The 19,357-nt window shown below is 47.2% G+C and overlaps 1 protein-coding gene across 1 annotated transcript in view; it reads left to right on the forward strand.

Moving 5' to 3' along the window:
• The first annotated feature begins 11,799 nt into the window (after positions 1 to 11,799).
• The window catches only part of DCAF15 (DDB1 and CUL4 associated factor 15), a 237,310-nt gene continuing 229,752 nt past the window's right edge, over positions 11,800 to 19,357 (forward strand). Inside the window, exon 1 of the mRNA XM_086963642.1 lies at positions 11,800 to 11,972. Within this exon, the coding sequence (XP_086819768.1) occupies positions 11,829 to 11,972 (144 nt within the window). The 5' untranslated portion in view covers positions 11,800 to 11,828. The remainder of the gene's footprint in view (positions 11,973 to 19,357) is intronic.

The following is a 19,357-nucleotide window of genomic DNA, read 5'->3' on the forward strand; positions in this document are numbered from 1 at the left end:
CTGCTACTAAACCCGACCAGTTGATTCTTGACCTTCCTCAAAGAATTATTACGCTAATGAAAACTCTTATGCCAGCTATGAAGGTGAACTGGGACAAGTTGTCAGCCTGTAAGCAGAAGAAAGATGCGAGTGTTTCCGACTTCTTTACGAGGTTCGAGGAAGCATTCATCGACCATAGTGGACAGGATATGGGTACTGAGGGTGGTCAAAGGTTGTTTGTGGATAAATTTGTTTCGAATTTATTGCCCGACTTGAGCAATAAATTGAGAAATTCGGAAAGTGCATGGGCCGTTTCTACTTCGGCTCAGATATTGGCTACGGCACAATACTATGAGAATAGAGAGAAAGAAGAGAACGACCGTGCTGATAAAAAGACGAAAGAGCTCAAAACTAAAGTGTTGTTGCAACAAGCGTATCCTCTGCGGTCAAATCAGAATACTTCGCAACAGAATAGGTCACAGCCACAATCGAACAGATCCCAAACCCGTAACGACTCCTCCTCCCAAAGATCCTCGTTAGGGTACAATCAATGTGCTTATTGTAGACAGGAGGGACACATTAAATTCAATTGCCCTGTTTTAAATGAACGTAACAATGGTAACTCATCTAGAGGAGGTCGTGGTGGTTCACAGCAAACATCACGTGGTAGAGGTCGTGGTGCTCAGAATGATCGCTCAGATAACCCATCCAATTCTAATAATTGTTTCGATCAACGTGGATCATCACAAGGACGATCTGCGCAGTACAATGTAGACGATTATTACGTCGATCAGGGAACTGACGACAGTAATTACTAGGACAGCCATAGACAAGGAGAGGGAGTGGTATCAGTTCCGGTTGATCAGAGAGGGCCTTACGTCGCAGTTGCTACATCGGGCGTCGTTGAGCCTTTTCTGTTGGACACTGGTGCAGCGAAAAGTTCTATCATGTATTCGAAACTCCCTGGCGCACCTTTGTCTGGCTTAACAAATGTTTCCGTTGGATTCTCTGGCGCCCCCGTTAGCAATCCAGTTTCGCGCCCTTTGCCCCTTACAATTGGGCCACGTGAGCTAGAAGCTCCGTTGATTTTAACCACGGGTTGTGGCGAAAATCTTTTGGGCCTGGATTTGCTTAAACGTTTGTACGCAACTTTGTATTGTTCTCCTGCGGGTGTAAAGCTTACGTTAGGAGAGAGGGTTGTCTCTCCCATGTATTTGTCCCTCGATAAGCTCCCACCGGAATTGAGTTCTCTTCCTGCGTCTTTGTGGGCAACAGGTCCAAATGACGTGGGCCTGCTTGATATCTCCCCTTATGTTGTTCAGTTGAAATCTAATGTGCGATTGCCACGTATTCCCCAATATCGTATCTCCCTTGATGGTGAACGAGCACTGTTGGCGATCATCTATGATTTGATCGAGAAAGATGTTATTGAAGAGACTCGGGGAAACGTGTGCAACAGCCCTGTGCTGCCCATTCTTAAACGTACTGATCCTTCAAAACCGCCTGTTTATCGTTTTGTTATCGATTTACGGGAGGTAAATAAAATTGTGGTTCCTCAATTTCCTGTTGTGCCTGACATCACGGCGCTACTGACTCTGATTCCAGCTTCTGCATCGTGGTTTTCGGTGATTGACTTGAAAAATGCGTTTTTCAGCATCCCGATTGCCGAGGAGAGCAGGGACCTTTTCGGTTTCTCTCTTGGTGGACGCAGCTTCCGGTTCAAACGCGCTCCTCAGGGCTACTGTGAAAGTCCATCTATTTACAGTCAAGCCTTGAAGGGTCAACTGGATGCGTTTAGGTTGCCGGTTGGTGCGGCTTTGATCCAATACGTCGACGACTTATTGGTGGCTGCTGATACTCAGGACATTTGCAAAATTGCTACGGTGTCGTTGCTGCAACATCTCTGTGAGTTAAATCACAAGGTGTCACCTTCTAAACTCCAATATTGTTGTCAAGAAGTAACCTATCTAGGTCACTTATTGTCAAAGGAGGGAAGGAGATTGACCCCAGAGAGAATTGCAGCGATTGCGCGAATGGCTGTGCCAGAAACCCAAAGAGATGTGCGTGCCTTTCTAGGTATCACGTCGTACTGCAGGCAATGGATTCCACATTTTTCATTGCTAGCGAAACCATTGGTGGCTCTTACGTGTAAGGATGTTTCAACTCCTTTACCATGGACGGAAGAATGTCAGAAAAGTTTTTTTGAACTGCGTGATTCATTGTGTTCGGCTCCTGTGTTAGGCACCCCTGATTACAGTAAGCCGTTTACGTTATATGTTCATGAGAGAGAAGGTTGTGCTTTGAGTGTCTTAACGCAACCTTTCGGTGGTAAGCAACGTCCATGTGCATATTTTTCCTCGACCTTGGACCCAGTAGCTAGAGCATTGCCGAGTTGTTTACGAGCAACAGCGGCAGCTGCGGTCTCCATCCGACAATCAGCAGGATTGGTCATGGATAATATGCTTACGGTGATGGTTCCGCATGCAGTCGATACTCTTTTGAATCGAACGAAAACTCAGCACTTGACGAGTGCGAGGTTGTCTGGGTACGAATTGACGCTCTTGGCAAGCCACATTCAGATAAAACGTTGTAACGTTTTGAACCCGGCAACTTTGTTACCAATTAGCACAGAGTCAGATGACGTAGCAGAACATGACTGCTACTTGAGGACTGAAGAGGAAACAAAAGGTCGAGTGGACCTTAAAAACACCCCATTGGAAGATCCGGATGGCACCTTGTATGTGGATGGGTCATGTTTTAAGTTGCCGAATGGCGATGTGACTACTGCTTATGCTGTTGTAACATTGAATACTGTTGTTGAGACTGCAAGGTTGAATCAGAATTCTGCCCAAGCTGCGGAGCTGATTGCTCTTACTAGAGCGTGTGTGTTGGCGAAAGGGAAACGTGTGAATGTTTTTACCGACAGTCAATACGCGTTTGGTGTTGCTCACAGCTTTGGACGATTGTGGAGAGAGAGAGGTTTCTTGACGTCGCACGGTACGAAGATTCAGCATGGCCAGCTTGTGAATGATCTTTTGGATGCATTGACTTTGCCTATGCAAGTTGCGATTGTTAAATGTAGTGCGCATCGTAAGGTGACGGATGATATTGGTCGTGGTAATGCGTTTGCGGATGAGACTGCTAAGGAGACTGCCCGGAACCTTAGCACTCGAATGTATGTGACGAGTTCGGTTAGGTGGCCTACAGAATCGAGTATGTGTGAAGACACTATCGAGAGTGTGAAAGCAATTCAGAATGAGGCCACCGAGACTGAAAAGACGAAGTGGAAAGAAAGTACGGGAAAGTTGGATGCGAATGGTTGTTGGATTGATTTGTCGGATCAGAAAAGATGGTTGTTGCCTGATGCGTATGTGCTGGCCGTTGTGACAATGGCGCATGGGTTAGCACATATTAGCGCGAAAGGTATTTGTAAGTTGCTGGCTCCTGTGTGGAAGAATGATGGCATTACGAAATGTGCTGAACGTCTGGTGAAGAATTGTATGGTGTGTATAATGTACAATCCTGGCAAAGGAACCCCAACTCCTCCTGGCAGTTTTGCTCCCCCTTCGTATCCCTTTGAGGTGATTCAATTGGACTTCATCCATATGGAGCGATGCAATAACCTGAAATACGTTTTAGTTGTGGTTTGCGCATTCTCCCGATGGATCGAGGCCTATCCTCTCAAAGACAATACTGCTTTGTCTACTGCGAAAATCCTACTGAAGGAATACTTTCCTCGGTATGGAATGCCTAGAGTCGTGTGGTCAGATAACGGAAGTGAGTTTGTTGGAAGCGTGATGAAGAGTGTGTGTAAGGGCCTTGGAATTAATCAGAAATTCCATAGCGCCAATCATCCCCAGTCAGCTGGATTGGTTGAAGGGTACAACGGCACCCTTAAACTAAAGTTAGCGAAGATTCAGGCTACGACTGGTCTTTCGTGGCCTGACGCTTTACCTTTAGCATTACTGTCAACTAGGGCGACTGTACACTCCCGAGTAGGGCTTAGTCCCTATGAAATAGTGTTCGGCCGTCCTGCGAATGTGTGGGGGGTTCCTAGGCCAGGAATGTTTTCTGATCTTGAGTACCCAATGTTGATCGATTATCTACATGACTTGACTGCTAAACTGAGGTTAATTCACCAACAGGTTTACGACGCATTGCCGACGCAGACAGAGGGTCCAGGCCACCAGCTCCAGCCCGGAGACTGGGTGGTGACAAGGAACTTTTCACGCAAAAATAACCTGGACCCGAGGTTCACCGGACCCTACCAAGTGCTCCTGGCCACGAGGACTGCCGTTCGTCTTGAGGGACGTAAGAATTGGGTGCATGCTACGCACACCAAACGAGTCCCCATCCCTTTGCCGGCAGACCCGTGGGTAAGGAGAGGCATTGCGTCATCTGAAACAGAAACATTGCCGGCGTTTGTGCCTTTTAGCGACGCACAGCTTGTTGAAGAATCCTCAGCGCAGCAGAAAGACACTGTTGAACAATTAGCATCAAAAGACGCAAGACCAGAACACTCAACTGATCAGCAGGACGCTGTCTCTTCAACGGATCCTTTGTTTGACGAGCAGACACGTCCTGGGAAAACTCTATACTTTTTGCGATCTCGCACTAAGGACAAATAAAAAGATCTTGCCTTGCTGTATTGACAACTGCATTATCCCGTTTTCCGTGATCAGTTTTGAACTTTCGTATTACTGTAATTATTTTTGTACATATATTTTGAGCTTCACTCCTTGTATCTTTTTTGCCTTTACAGCTGAGAGACTTTGTTTTTGCATTCGTACATATTGTGCATTGAAGGCCGTAGGGCCGCGCGCGTACTTCCTTCTGGACAGTAGGTCTTGACGCTAGGTTAAAGGCCGTCGGTTCCTGGGAACTCCTAGGGATTGACTATTGCTGCACAGAACGAAGTGCGTCAAGAAACGTTGCGGACGGTTGTAGGGAATGGCATTCTCGAAGCTGAATGATTTGGAGGGAGCTCAAGTCCACAGATTCAAGCTGCAGCAACTCAGTCGTACCAAATGTTTCATATTCCAACTGTTTGTATTGTTCTTGACTGCTTCTGCATTATTGGCGGGTGGGGTGTATTACACGATGTCTTACTTCTTACCTGCTACACCTACTCCTACTCCTTACCCTAATCTTACCTCTACTGCTTCTCCCCATTCCTTTCACATGTTACCGGAACACGAGCAGGCTAGACGTGTAGAATTCCGCAACAATTCCTTTATTCAGCTCCTCCATCAGCATCAGTTAGTGGTTAACACTACTAATTGTTGGGTGTGTGGGTTGATGCCACATACTACAGATAAGGGAATTCCATATCTGGTGTTACCGTATAGTTCCCAAGGGTCAGCTCGAGCATTTCAAACAATGTTTCGAAGCGCACTGGGTTTCCACCCCATTCGAGAACCACGTTCCCCCTACTCTGGTCCTACCTCGTATCAAAAACCTTTGTCAATAGCAATAGAGGATTTAGATAGTGAGATCTATGATCCTTCGCTTATTCCCGAAGAAGAGGTACAGGCCTATAGGGTCCTAAGTAGAGGTGAATATAGTGTGTTCACTAGCGAAAAGCAGCTTAAAAGCTCGCCCCCGATATGGGTCGTACCCCACACTGGTAATTTTTGTCTTATGGGTCGTGGCCGAAGATCGCAAGCCCGACTTGGAGCAAGTGCTTGCACTGAAAATTACATTCTGCCGATGTCCTCGTCCCCTGTGTTTCTGGCTGCCAAGGGTACATACTTTATCTGCTATGATCGTGCATACACATGGTTGCCCGCTGACTTCATGGGCTCATGTTTCATTGCAAATCTGTTGCCTCCGACGTTTACTGTAGATGCCGATTATCATAAGACTAGAGTTGTACGAGGCGTAATTAGTGAAGAGGATACTGCCGGTCAAGAGGCAGGAGACTTTTTCAAGGGTTTCCTCCCGTTTTGGGGACCTATGGTCAATAGTAGGAACCTGAGACAGTTGACTCGAGTGGTAGAATCGACAGCTAATATTACTGCCAGTGCCCTTGGTAATATCACCACAGAACTTCAGGCGGAGAGACTTATGACGTTACAAAACCGTATGGTTTTAGATGTCATCTTAGCAGATCGAGGTGGGGTATGTAAGGTGATCCATTCGAGCTGCTGCATTTTTATTCCAGATAATGCTCCTACTGTCTATCAAGCCATCTCGAGGTTGCACAAGATCTCCGAATCCATACACGTGGATGTAGGGGATTGGACGCTACTTGGATGGTTTTGGGGCCTGATGTCGACTTGGGGTTGGAAAATTCTGATGATCATCGGAGTCGTTGTAGTGTTCATGTTCACGTGTTGCCTTTGTGTGCAGTGTGGTCCTGCCTTATGTGGCCTCTGTGCTACAACGTGTATGAGACAACCATCTGTTACCAAGGGGACTCGGTTGGACAGAGCTATGCTACAGCAACACCTCGATGGTCTGATGAATATCGAATATGATTCCGACTAGTGCTTGCCTACATGAGGGCAAAAGGAGCGTCTGAGGTTCCGTGACAATTGTAAGTGGTGTTTTCGACTCGCACGAATATGGTCGAGTCTGGTATCTATGAACCGCAAATGACGAGTTTAGTAAGTGTGCGCAGTTTCGCTGTGCTAACTTAAACCGTTCGTTTGTTATGTGGGTTTTTCATTTGTACCCACGGGTTCCATCTTAGATACGGCATCCATTTTGTCTCTTGCCCTCAAGTAGCCAGCGAACGGACGTTGTCCGCTTCGCGACCCTGGGACTCCCAAGATATCTGCGGAAGACACATGTTCTTTGTGAGTGTCTTTATGACGAGGGGGTTGCTACTGTAAGGCAGATGGCACCGCTTGAGGCTCATCTTGCCGCACGGACTTATTGTCTCAGCCGTGCATCTCATTAGGCACGTCCCTTTGATGCCTGTATCTCGTGTTTCCCGTTACCTCCCCTTTTACACCCTTTCCGATCTCCCCACTGTCTCCGTCTTCCTCTACACCTGTCCTTGTTCCTATTTCGATCTGTTTTACTGCTGATTGGAATTTGCTAGTGGTGGGAAGATGGTTTTTACAGTTGGGAACCGCCAAATGTTTCCGCACTTATGTTCCGGACCTCATGTGTTTCAAAGTGACCAAAGTGACCCCTCTGGGGGATAATGGTGGGAACCGGGTTGTAAACTTTTGTGTTCAATGTTATCCTATGGGTAAAAACTGTATAAAAGGAGCGATCCAGAGAACCAATTTGAAGCAGTCTCCCAAGTTGCACGCTGTGTACTTGTCGTGATCTCTGTGTTCCCTGCAGCAAATAAACCTTGAATCTTTGACGTCGAAGGAAGTGTCCCGTGTCTCTGTGATTCGTACGCCGGAGCAGGTTACCCGCGAAGGTTTCAGGTGTTGTGCCCTGGCACCGCTGGGTCTTAAAGAACCCAGTCCTTCATGATAAGGCCGCAGTCTCTGGCAGCAGAGGGTGAGATGCACTGAGAGAGGTGTGTTAGCCTCAGTTTCTGACAGTCGGATGCTTGAGATACACTGACAGATGATAAGGCCTCAGTGCTGTAGCGGGGGGAGATGAGATGCACTGAGAGTGGTATAGACATCAATGCTCTATGGGGGGAGATGAGATGCACTGAGAGGATTGTAGACCCCACAGAATGATGATGTTTATACCACTTCCCGCTCACGGACACCAAAGCTCCCACCCTTCCAGCAGGCCTCAGACACACACCTACGGAGGGGGGGGGGGGCGGCGGCTTGGGGCACTTACCTTTGACTTGGCTCTCGTACTCCGCCAGCACCCCTCGCTCCTTCCGCAGCTTCCCGTGTGACGTCATCCTCAGCCCTTGAAACTCCCCTTACTCCACAAATGAAAAGTTCCTCTCTGCTCAGTGCCCCCCAGCGGGCTCCTCTGGCATTGGGGGCTCCTGCCCACCGTAGGTAGGGGCAGGGCAGCGGTGCCGAGTTCAAGGGCAGTCCCAAAGGGCAGATGTTTAAGGCAGAGTGCGGAGTCTGCTCCGGAGGAGGGCAGGCATAGCTCCCAGCAGCACCGACAGGCAGGGCGAGGACACGTAGGGGTTAATCACGAGATGCAGCAAACACTGCCAGCTTTCAGCATGAATAGGGTCAGGCGCTGGGAGTCTGCGGAGGGGAGGAGGTATGGGCAAGGTGATGCAGGCAGTGAGAGGTACGATGGGAAGGAAGCGAGTGGATGGTGAGAGCGTGCAGGCGCGTGACAGGTGAGGGATACCACTGTGAGGGTGAAGCGAGGGAGAGGGCGACGCGAGGCTGGGAGGTGTGACAGGGTGGGTGACGGAGGAGTGGGAGGTGTGAGATGGGGGGCTGCACACGGTGAGGATGTAAGGGTGGAGAAATGCAGGGAAGGGGTGTCGGTGGGCAGACGGTTCGTGGTGATGCAGGGGGAACACTGTGGGGGGATGGGGGCTGAGAGGAAGAGGGCGTGAGGACGATGGGAAGAGACACCGCAGAGAGTGAAAGCAGTATTTTAATGCAGGGGGTGGGGTTGTGAGGGTGAGAGGTGAGAGAGGGGTGGGACTGTGAGGGTGAGAGGTGAGAGAGGGGTGGGACTGTGAGGGTGCGAGGTGTGGGACTGTGACTGAGGGTGAGAGGTGACAGAGGGGTGGAAGTGATAGAGGGGTGAGGGTGCAAGATGACAGGGGAGGGACTGTGAGGGTGAGAGGTGACAGAGGGTTGGGACAGTGAGGGTGCGAGGGGTGAGACAGTGAGGTTGCGAGGGGTGGGACAGTGAGGGTGCGAGGTGACAGAGGAGTAGGACTGTGAGGGTGGGCGGCGACGGGGGGGGGGAGAACTGTGAGGGTGCGCAGAGACAGAGGGGTGGAAGTGGTGGAGGGATGGGGGTGCAAGAGGACAGAGGGGAGGGACTGTGCGGGTGAGGTGAGAGAGGGGGAGCCCACACTGCGAGGCCCAGGGTAGGCTGAGGCGAGATGTGCTGCAGGGACAGAGGCTGTGAGGGTCACGCACATAGAATTAAAAACAAAGCATAAACAGTTGATGTTAAAAACGAGAGACGGAGGTAGCCACCTAATAGGTGAATTGCATAATGATAAACTAAAAATCCTGGCTCCACGTGTGACCAAACTGTGTGATCCTGACTCGAATCGTGTTCTGAGAGTCCAGCCGGACTCTTAGCTCGAGTCTGGCTCGACTCTCCATGTTACTTGTTGCCTCGCCCACCTCTCCCTCCAGCCATGCTCTCCTGTGTGCAGACACAGTTGTCACTTCCAGGCCATCACCCCGCCATATCGCGTTGCTTTCCCCGACTAATGAAGTCGCTCTGCGCAAGCCTGTTTATTAGCCTTTCATTACAAGATTGCAGAGTGTGCCCTAATTACACGATACATGTCACTGACTGGCGACGCAAATGGCCATGCCGACCACTGAGCAGACTGCTGGGTAGCGCCTGGAGCCGGGCTTCGGCCGCTGAGCTGGTGTTTGCTGACCTTGAGCCGAATGCAATTAACCGAAGAGAGGGGGGCTGTGAACTCCCCGGGTCTTAGGTCCCCTACAACTGCCCGTCATCCACCCCTAAAGCGACAGCCGGGTATCATGGCGGGAAATCGGCGTTGCCATGTCGACACTGCTTCCACTGGTGTGTGGTACAAGGGCCCCGTGCCAAGAGGAGCAAGGTACACTTGGAAGCGCATACCTGGCTTCTACCAGAGCAGGCTGAGTGTGGATTAATCTGTTCCGGTCAGAGAGAGCTCCTGTCATGAGGAATGTTCTTAACGACGAGGAACACCTGTCCACGGGGGTCTGTGGTGTGCGCCTCGAGAAAGAATCAGCTACGCCGTCCTGGATAATCCCTGTCACATTTTTGAGCAAAACAGAATGGAGCCCAAATGCGTTTACCATTTGTGCAAATATGCATAACAATACGATTTACTTTTTGTGCAGCGCCTACACCAAAACGGCTTTACAGCGCTCTGCGGGGAGTAAGGGACGGGTGCGCGGAGGTCATGGCTGCTGTACCTCAGTCGGTGGAGTCTCTTCTGATAGCTGACACTGGCTGTTCGGCTGGTGAAGGAGCAAGGTTTGCGGTGTGGCAACAGCCCGAGCCGGCCTCCGGAGGTGTGTAGCGCCTACACCAAAACGGCTTTACAGCGCTCTGCGGGGAGTAAGGGACGGGTGCGCGGAGGTCATGGCCGCTGTACCTCAGTCGGTGGAGTCTCTTCTGATAGCTGACACTGGCTGTTCGGCTGGTGAAGGAGCAAGGTTTGCGGTGTGGCAACAGCCCGAGCCGGCCTCCGGAGGTGTGTAGCGCCTACACCAAAACGGCTTTACAGCGCTCTGCGGGGAGTAAGGGACGGGTGCGCGGAGGTCATGGCCGCTGTACCTCAGTCGGTGGAGTCTCTTCTGATAGCTGACACTGGCTGTTCGGCTGGTGAAGGAGCAAGGTTTGCGGTGTGGCAACAGCCCGAGCCGGCCTCCGGAGGTGTGTAGCGCCTACACCAAAACGGCTTTACAGCGCTCTGCGGGGAGTAAGGGACGGGTGCACGGAGGTCATGGCCGCTGTACCTCAGTCGGTGGAGTCTCTTCTGATAGCTGACACTGGCTGTTCGGCTGGTGAAGGAGCAAGGTTTGCGGTGTGGCAACAGCCCGAGCCGGCCTCCGGAGAGCAACTACCGCCCCGGCAGCAGCCCGAGCAAGCCACACAACCCACAGCTGTTGATTCTACCCGCACCTTGAAATAAAAAACACGGACATACAACACGAGAGGGAGGGTTCCGAGTTGGCGGAGATATGGCTAAACAGACAACAGTTAGGAACCTTACCTGGGGGCAGAAGGCAAGAACGGGAAGCCAGAGTTTGTGTCTCCGACGCCTGGAGCTCGGAACGGGAGGAGGGAGAGCGCAGGGCGACGAGAAAAAATGGCACCCGCCAGCTTCTGTATTTTTCGTATTTGGGGGCGTGGTTTTGTGGTTCTGAGTGACAGGCAACGTCACTGTCTAAAGAACGCAGAAAATCACGCCCCCAAATCCGAAAAAGACGGGGCTTGTTTGAAGTGACCGTTCTCTCCTCCAATGGCTGGCCTCCGTTTAGGAAGCCAGCCAATGAAGGAGAGAGAGGGCAGGGAGGCGGAACCTTCTGCGCTACTACAAATCATTAAATCTCATGCCTAAGACTGCGCAAGCGCAGCCTTTTAGGCCTTCGACCTAAAAAGGGAAAATAAGCAGAAATAAGGCACAAAAGAGCAGAGATGCAGAAAAGAGCAGAAAGGTGAAAGATAGAAAGGGTGGAAAAAACGAGTGAAAACGAGTGAAGGAGCAGAGGTAGAGAAAGGGAAAATGGGCAGAAATAATACTCCTGCAGAAACCTTCGCGAAACAGGCCATGTTCTTCTTTCTATACAGTGCTCTCTGCTGTAATGCTTTCCTTGCCATTGCGTTCATACCCAAATAGTAGCCTTCTTCCTCTACATTAACTCCCATCCACCTTCTCGAATCGAATCGAGCAACCAACAAACTTCCTACAGTCTCACCCTCGATTTGTGTTCGCTGCTGTGTCTGTCTCCATGGACACTGTACCCAGTCTAATAGTTGTTTAGTTGAACAGTTGCCTATCCAATCAGACCAGTTGTTGGGAGAGCAGTTTGGCAGATGCCGGAGGACTGACAATTACATGCTCCAATGAGGTTCAGGGGTTTGTTCCACTGTAGACAGTGCGCGCCAAGCTGTCTCAGGAAAAAGTCGTGGGCCCAAAGATCGACGGGGTTCGCAATCAATCGTTCCGCAGGATCATTCGAAAGAGACCAATCGGAGCGAGTAAAGTGAGGGAGGTTGTCCAATGAGAAAAGGCGAGAGGCGGGTGCTTCGGGCGGATGCTCCGGAAGCCGAGAGATGCTGGAAAAATGGCGCCCGGCTCGAAATGCGAGAAAGAGAAAGACAAGCAACGCTGGGAGAGCGGCGGGTCAAAGCGAGGACGGCGGAAGGGCAACGTCTTGCGTCAGCTGGATCGGGTCAAGGTAAGTGTGGCAGTGGCAATAACAAGGGTCGTAGGGTACCTTTTGTCCAAAGTGTGAATACATATTGTGGTTAGCATGTGAGGTGAGTAGGGAGTATTTCGAGGGCGTTTGATGGGGAATTGGAAATGTTCTTAGAGGTGTGCAGGGTGGTATAGAATTGGATACAAAGGGTAGAGGGGCTTGTGTAGTGACCAATGCGGGAGGGCTTGACTTTGGGGGCAGTATGGGATGTTAGAAATACAACTGGGCAAGGAAAGATGGAGGTGATATAGGTGCCATTGGTGGTCCATTGGATAACCGGCACTGAGGTTTATTTTGGGTTGCGAAGGACGGGTGAGAGCTACGAGAAGAGGTTGAAGGGTAGTAGAACGGGTCCCTTTGCAGCCCTGGAATGCATTTGTGGTGAAACGGTTATACAGAAAATGCTGCAGAAAGGGATGGGGTATTATGTAAAAAGCAACCTCCCCTTTCCCTTGCAGTCAGTGCAATATACATGAGTTTGGTTTTCTGAGGTGGTATGTTATTGCCATTGATTTCTGATGGACAGGTAATTTTATATGGTTATAAAGTCTTGAATGAATAGTTTGATATGCGTGTTACAGCTGAAGCTTGTAAAACACAGTTGCCCAAAACTGTCAATGCATAGTAGAGAGGCGATGGTACCAATAGAAATGTACGTAAATAAATGTGGTGAAGGAGCTGGTGAGTGGTACAGTTAACAGAGCTGTCAATGCCCATGTTTAAATTCATTGCTTGTTTGAAATCAGAACGTTTCAGATTGCACAGGTGGTGTACTTAGATGGAATGACTTGTCCAGGGTCATACAGTAACTGAAATGCATGGATCATGGTTGGAACCCATGTCAGTCTACAGTGTCACATGTGAGGGTTTGCTTCCTTTGGGACAAACACTTAATAGGTTGAAAAATGTTAGGGCTGCGGAAGATTTAATGTTTGCTGCAATTCTGGATGAATTAACCCTAAATCTACTATTGTTTCTTTATTATAATCAAGTTAGCCTATGCTAAAATAGTTTGAACAGGGAACTTTTATGAGCATCTTGTGCTAGAGGCACGTAGCAAAAAATATAGGCTCAGAGCATTGTGTGTAACGTACATGTTTGTCCATCTTCACCACCACCAAACATCTTCTGAATCTGATGTTACCATGGTGCCTATACAGTGACTGCAATCTTCTAGAACTGAACTTCAATCTCTCGTTCTAAAAGACACAAAGACCTTACCAATAGTGCTGAATTGGAAATTATAAAACAAACTAGCCTACGTTAGGTAGCTGAACACTGAAAATCTGTCAACCAGCTTGAATGAAGAACATAAAGATTCTGTGAAGTTATGGAGCAGATCTCTTGGGGAACAAACGCTTCAGCAGACCTGGCCCCCCTCATCATAACCTATGAGGAGCTCAGAAGGACATCTTATCATGGATATTCTTTAAGTATCCACAGATAAGACAATGCAATAGCAAGTGGTCATGGTTCGATGAAGAATGCAAAAGGGTGCTTCTTACCGTAAAGCATAATGAATGATCCAGCAAGTATTACATAGCTAAACCAGCATTGGCAAAGACAATACGTTTCGCCTATGCCAAATCCATTGGCTTCAACAGTTTTTTTAAGTATCGCACAGCAGATTGCAATGCTATAAAACATTGCTTAAAATAAAGAAAATAAAAGGACTATGACGCACCTCTTGGGCCACCTCAATAATAGTGCCGATCTTCAAAAAAGGTCAGCGTGATGACCCCGGGTGTTATAGACCCATATCCCTCCTAGATTCTGCAATTAAAATATTAGGCAGAGTCCTCCTGGTCAAGCTGAGGGATAGCATTGAGGGATGTGGGGGGCTGTCAAACATCCAGTATGGGTTCAGGGAGAAGAGAGGCACCCTGGAGCAGTGTTCCAATTTACACATGCTGGTCGCCAAGTATACAGTAGCCAAGGAGTGGTTGCTATTTCTGGCCTTAATGGACCTCTCCTCGGCCTTCGATTTGGTGAACAGGGCCAAATTGTGTGCAATCCTTTTGGAGCTTGGTATAGATGGGGCACTGGTTAAATTCATAGCATCCCTCCATCAAGAGTTGTTTTCTCAAATTCGGGTCACCAACGAGGGAAGGTGTACTACCCGCTTTAAATCGATGCGTGGGGTACGCCGGAGCTGTATTTTGGCCCCCCTCCTTTTTACCATCTATATTAATGGCCTGGGTTGATATCTGGAGGAGGTGGATGGGGACGTCCCGCGTATAGGAGAAGCAAAGATCCCTGCTCTCCTATACGCGGATGACGCTGTCCTCATAGCCTGCACTGGCAATGGTCTGCAGCATTTACTGGATGCCTCTGGGGCATTTATGGATAGGCTAGACCTAAAAGTGAATGCTAACAAGTCACATACCATGGTGGTCGGATTCCATAGGAATAGAGGTAAACCGAAAAAAATCTTTAAATGCAAGGGTGAAGTGGTCACTAGAGTGGCAGTGTTCCCATACCTGGGGGTGCTCTTCGATGAGAGGGGCTCATGGGGCCCCTAGATAAGGGCAAAGAGCTTATCAGTGGCTAGATCAACTGCGGCACTCATGGGGTTCACAAAAAGGTTGGGGGCCAGGCCGATGGAGGCTCTGTTTAAAGTCTATAATGCTAAATGCATCTCAATCGCGATGTATGGGTCAGCCTTATGGGGCCACGTACACCTAGAGACAATCCAGAGAGTAGAAAACAGGTTTTTGCGTTCCTTGCTGTCTGTGCCCCAGTCGACCCCGACTTTTTCGATCCATGCAGAAGTGGGCTTGGACTATGTCACCGACAGGCTGAATCTGGCGCCGTTAATATTCTGGCTTAAGATCTGGCCTAACAAGGAACTAACCCTTAATCACGCGATTTTAGCAGACGTAATGTCCTTAGACCACTCCAAAAAAGTTCCTTGGTTGGATTATTTGAGTAAGTCCTTTGAACAGCTGGGACGCCCGGATCTTTTCCTATCACCATCTTGTATTAGGAAGGCGGATGTGATCCTGGTCAAAAAGCACTTTATGGAAAGGGCCAGACTAGCCCGGGAGGAAAGGGAATTGTTGAAACCCACAGTTAGATCTCACTATATGCTTTTAGGCTCTACCTCACTTGAGCAATACCTTATGACTCTCACAAAGCCATTTCATAGGTTTTTATTGGTTAAGTTTAGATTTAATTTGATTCATTTTTATTTGGGCAATTATCCAACCTGGGTCAAACCAGATATAGCCACACCCTGCACTTGTGACCATTTTCAACCTAAGACACAATGCATTTTATTATGTTTTGCGGGCATTTCTCGGATATCAGAAAGAAATACTTGCTGCCCATTATGAAGGAGGCTGGCTTTACGCAAGTGAGGCCGGCATTAGTTTTCCTCCAGTCTTTGAGCAGCGACCGCATCATATTTTGTGTGGCTAACTTCCTAGTGGCTCAAACGTATGTTGAGGATAGGGACACTAGCCTCTAGACTGGGCTCTCCAATAATAACGAAAACAACGTTTTCTCATTAGATTATTCAAGATTTATTCCATTTCGAACACTTCAAATCCGTTCATTTGAACGTAGTATTTGTTGCTCTTGCCAACATAATAGAAATCGTATGTTGTGTTATACATCATTATGTTAATCCATGTTTTCAAAATACCCAATGCATTTCGGGTCAAACAACAGCCATGACCCTTCGTCAGGGGTCTAAAGAAAAGGAATCAAACAGGACCAAATTAGTCACCCGACACAATGACCAACAGTCTAAAATTATACCATGTCACATTGCTATTAATCTCACTGCATGCGAAAGAAAAACGCGAAAAAAACGGAAACAGTCGTGATTAAACAAGAACCCAAATGCACCAGATTGATACATAGCGCTTGGCTTAAGAATGCATTGACGAGCAGAAGAGTGCTCCACCTCCATACTGTGGGAAAGTCATAGCGCTTGCCGCTGCCACTGAATCGAAAACGCCAGCATTACAAAACAAAATTGTGTCACAAAGGTCCGAAAACTTACAAGCTTATACTCGCGTTCGCGCTTCCATGGATTTCAGCAAGTTTACAACTATCCAACTACCCTCATTCTCATAGGATAAAGCGTGTGTCACGTGATCGCGGTTGCAACCAATCGCGTTGCGGAGCCGTGGTCACGTGAGAGGAGTATACTGGCTTCAAAATAAGGATACAATACTGCGGTAGTATCGGGGCTTGCCCACAAATATGAATCTGCAACCACACAATTAGCGCTGAGAATAAATAGTAACAAATGGTGCGATACAAATGGGGACTCAAATAAAATAAAATGAAATGAAACATAACGGATGTGGATAATCAAACCTTACTGAATGCACAAATCATCCCATTGCATATTGACACATGTTAAGGGAAACAGGACCTGGGCACAAGTCAATGACAGTGTTAAGTGAGTCATAAGACCCACGCATACTCAATGCGATCATTCAAACCCATGGGCTGGGAAGAGTTCAGTTTTTTAATCCATTGGAACTCTGCTTTTAGTCTTTGTTTCATAGGATCCATGTCTGGGCGCTGATTGAATAACCTCGATCACCATGAATTTTAACTGTGATATTTGGTGATTCATTTCTTTCCAATGGCAATCTATTGCTGACTTGAGATTGCTGAGTCTAATATTGCTTTTATGTTCCGTGATACGGATTTTCACTTTACGTTCAGTTTGCCCGACGTATACCTTGCCACATGGGCACTTTATCAAATATATACAATTTGCTGTGTCGCAATTACCAGAATACTCCAATTCAATGGGGAAGCCTTTAGTTGGATGCATCATAATGTTTCCACAGATGACGTTATTGCAATGAATGCAATTAAAACATTTGGACATTCCTTTCCATGTTTTTTTCTCTTTACTTGGAGTGTTCAGCACTTCTTTCAAATTTTTCGATCTTTGATATGCGAAGGTCACATGATCATTATATATGTCTTTCAAATCAGGTTCATTTTGTACCAGGTGCCAATGTTTATTGATAATTCTTTTGATTTTCTCTGAATCTGACGAGTATTTAAGTACACATACAGTTTTTTGGGTAGTTGGTTTGATTTTGGGTGTCAATAAATCAATCCTCTTGATTTTGTCGACTTTAACTATGGCTTGTATTAGAATATCATCCGGATACCCTCTTTGTTTATACTTTGCAGTTTGTTGCAGGATAGATTCTTTTGCTTGTTCTTCATCCGATGTTGTTCTCTTCAGTCGTGTGTATTGCGAAAAAGGCAAATGTTTTTTCAATGGCTCCGGATGGAAACTTTGAAAGAGCAGACTTGAGTTTCTATCAGTGGGTTTCTGGAACACTTTGGTGCTGATCTCTTGATTGGCAATGGTGATTTGTACATCAAGGAAAGATATCGAGTCTTTGGATATGGTGTGTGTGAATTTGATCCTTTCATTTTGACCATTGAGTGTCTTAATGTTGTCTTCCAATTTTTCTCTGGAACCGCACCAAATCAAAAAAATATCATCAATGTATCTCTTAAACATGGTCAGACCTTCAGTCCATGTTCGGTTGCCAAGTATATGATCTCTTTCGAATTTTTGCATAAAAATATTAGCGTATGAGGGGGCCCCCCCAAAGCCCATTGATGTTCCGTTGGATTGATTATAAAATTCTCCATTCCATTCGAAATAGCTGTGATACAGTGCATACTGCATCAGTTCCAAAACCAAAACTCTCTGATGTTCTTCTAGATCACTGTGCAATAAGCTCCATTCGAGAGCCTCAATGCCCTCTTTATGTGGGATAGAAGTGTACAATGCCACGACGTCAATCGTGCATAACCAATATGTTTCATTGTGTGACAGTTTCACACTGTTTAGCATATTCAAAAAGGATGTGGTATCCTTAATGTATGTATCACTTTTCTGGACAAGCGGTTGTAGGAATTTGTCGACAAACTTACCAATGGGTTCCGAGATAGATCCACAAGCCGAGACGATGGGTCTGAATGGTGGTCTGATGGGGTCCTTATGTATCTTGGGCAACATGTAAAGTTGCGGTCTCCTTGGATATTTGAGGTGAAAGAAAGCATGTGTTTTCTGGCTTATCCATTTCATGGTCAAAGCGTGATCTACAATCTGATATAAGATTTTTTGATACTCTGCTGTAGGATCTGCAGTTAGTGGTAAATAGATATCCTGGTTCTGAACATGATTGTTGACACTGGATATGTAAAATTCTGTGTCCATTACTATCAAGGCGCCACCTTTGTCAGCTTTTTGAAAGGTTAGATCTTTATCTTTACTAAGGTTTTGTAGAGTGTTCCATTCTGTGATGCTTAAATTGGGTCTCTTGGGTTTGCTGAAAGCGATTTTTTGGATTTCAGACATAACAGATCTTTCAAATGCTTATATTGTTTTGTGCGTGGTTGGAGCACAAAACGTGCTCGGTGGTTTGAAATCTTGATCCCAAGTCGGGATGGGGTTGGTTTGGCTTGTGTCCTTAAAGAAATACTTCAATTTCAGATTTCTGAAAAACTTGAATAGCGAAATTTCAGTCTCTCCAATGTTAGACCTATACGTGGGTACAAACGTGGTTCCTTTGTTAAGTACTGTCAGCTGCATGGGAGTTAATGGTTTCTCCGAGATGTTAATCACTAAGTTGTTTTCTGTACTTGACTCCGTGTTCGCTTTGCGATTTCTTCTGCTGTTTCTTTTCCTTTTTGCCCTTCTTGTTGCGATGTGATAGGCGGAGCGTTTGCTGCTGGACTTATATCTAAAAAAGTCGGTTGTTGAACGTTTAATTGGCTGGTTGATGGTACCTCTGTTTGTTTGCTGGTTTTTGTTAACGGTGGTCTGTTCTGCGCAATATCTGTATCGGATACCACGCTTTCTTGTGAGGATGTGGTTGCTGGTTGTTTTTGTTGGGGTTGTGGTTGCCATTTCCTTTTGTTGTATATTTCAGCCCAAGAGTAAACCTCTTCCAATTTATAATCTAACGTGTCGCGACGATACTTTCGAATTTTCCTTTCGTTCACCTCCTTCGCGTATCTATCTAGTTTCAAGTTGACCTCCTCCAATAGTTTGTCTAAATCAGGAATTTTATTCAGTTCCTCTTTCACAGTTTTGATCTCTTCTTCTATTTCTACCAACACTTTTGACAGTTCCTCGACTATCAGCAGTATCAGGTCAAGGGAACACTTGTTCAGAATTTGATACCACTTTTCCAAGAATTTTTTGTTGTTGGAGCAAAGCATTGGCTTGAGCGCTATCCTGAGTCCCCTAGGGATCCTTTGGTTTCTGTGGTAGTGTATTAAAGTGGTTGCGTGCAACCGTTGATTTATTGCCTTTTTGCTTATGTATTCAAATTGCCTGAGAATTTGCGCAGTGGTGGTTTTTT

This window comes from Lissotriton vulgaris, chromosome 1_1 (genome assembly GCF_964263255.1).
Source record: "Lissotriton vulgaris chromosome 1_1, aLisVul1.2, whole genome shotgun sequence".
Taxonomy (NCBI): domain Eukaryota; kingdom Metazoa; phylum Chordata; class Amphibia; order Caudata; family Salamandridae; genus Lissotriton; species Lissotriton vulgaris.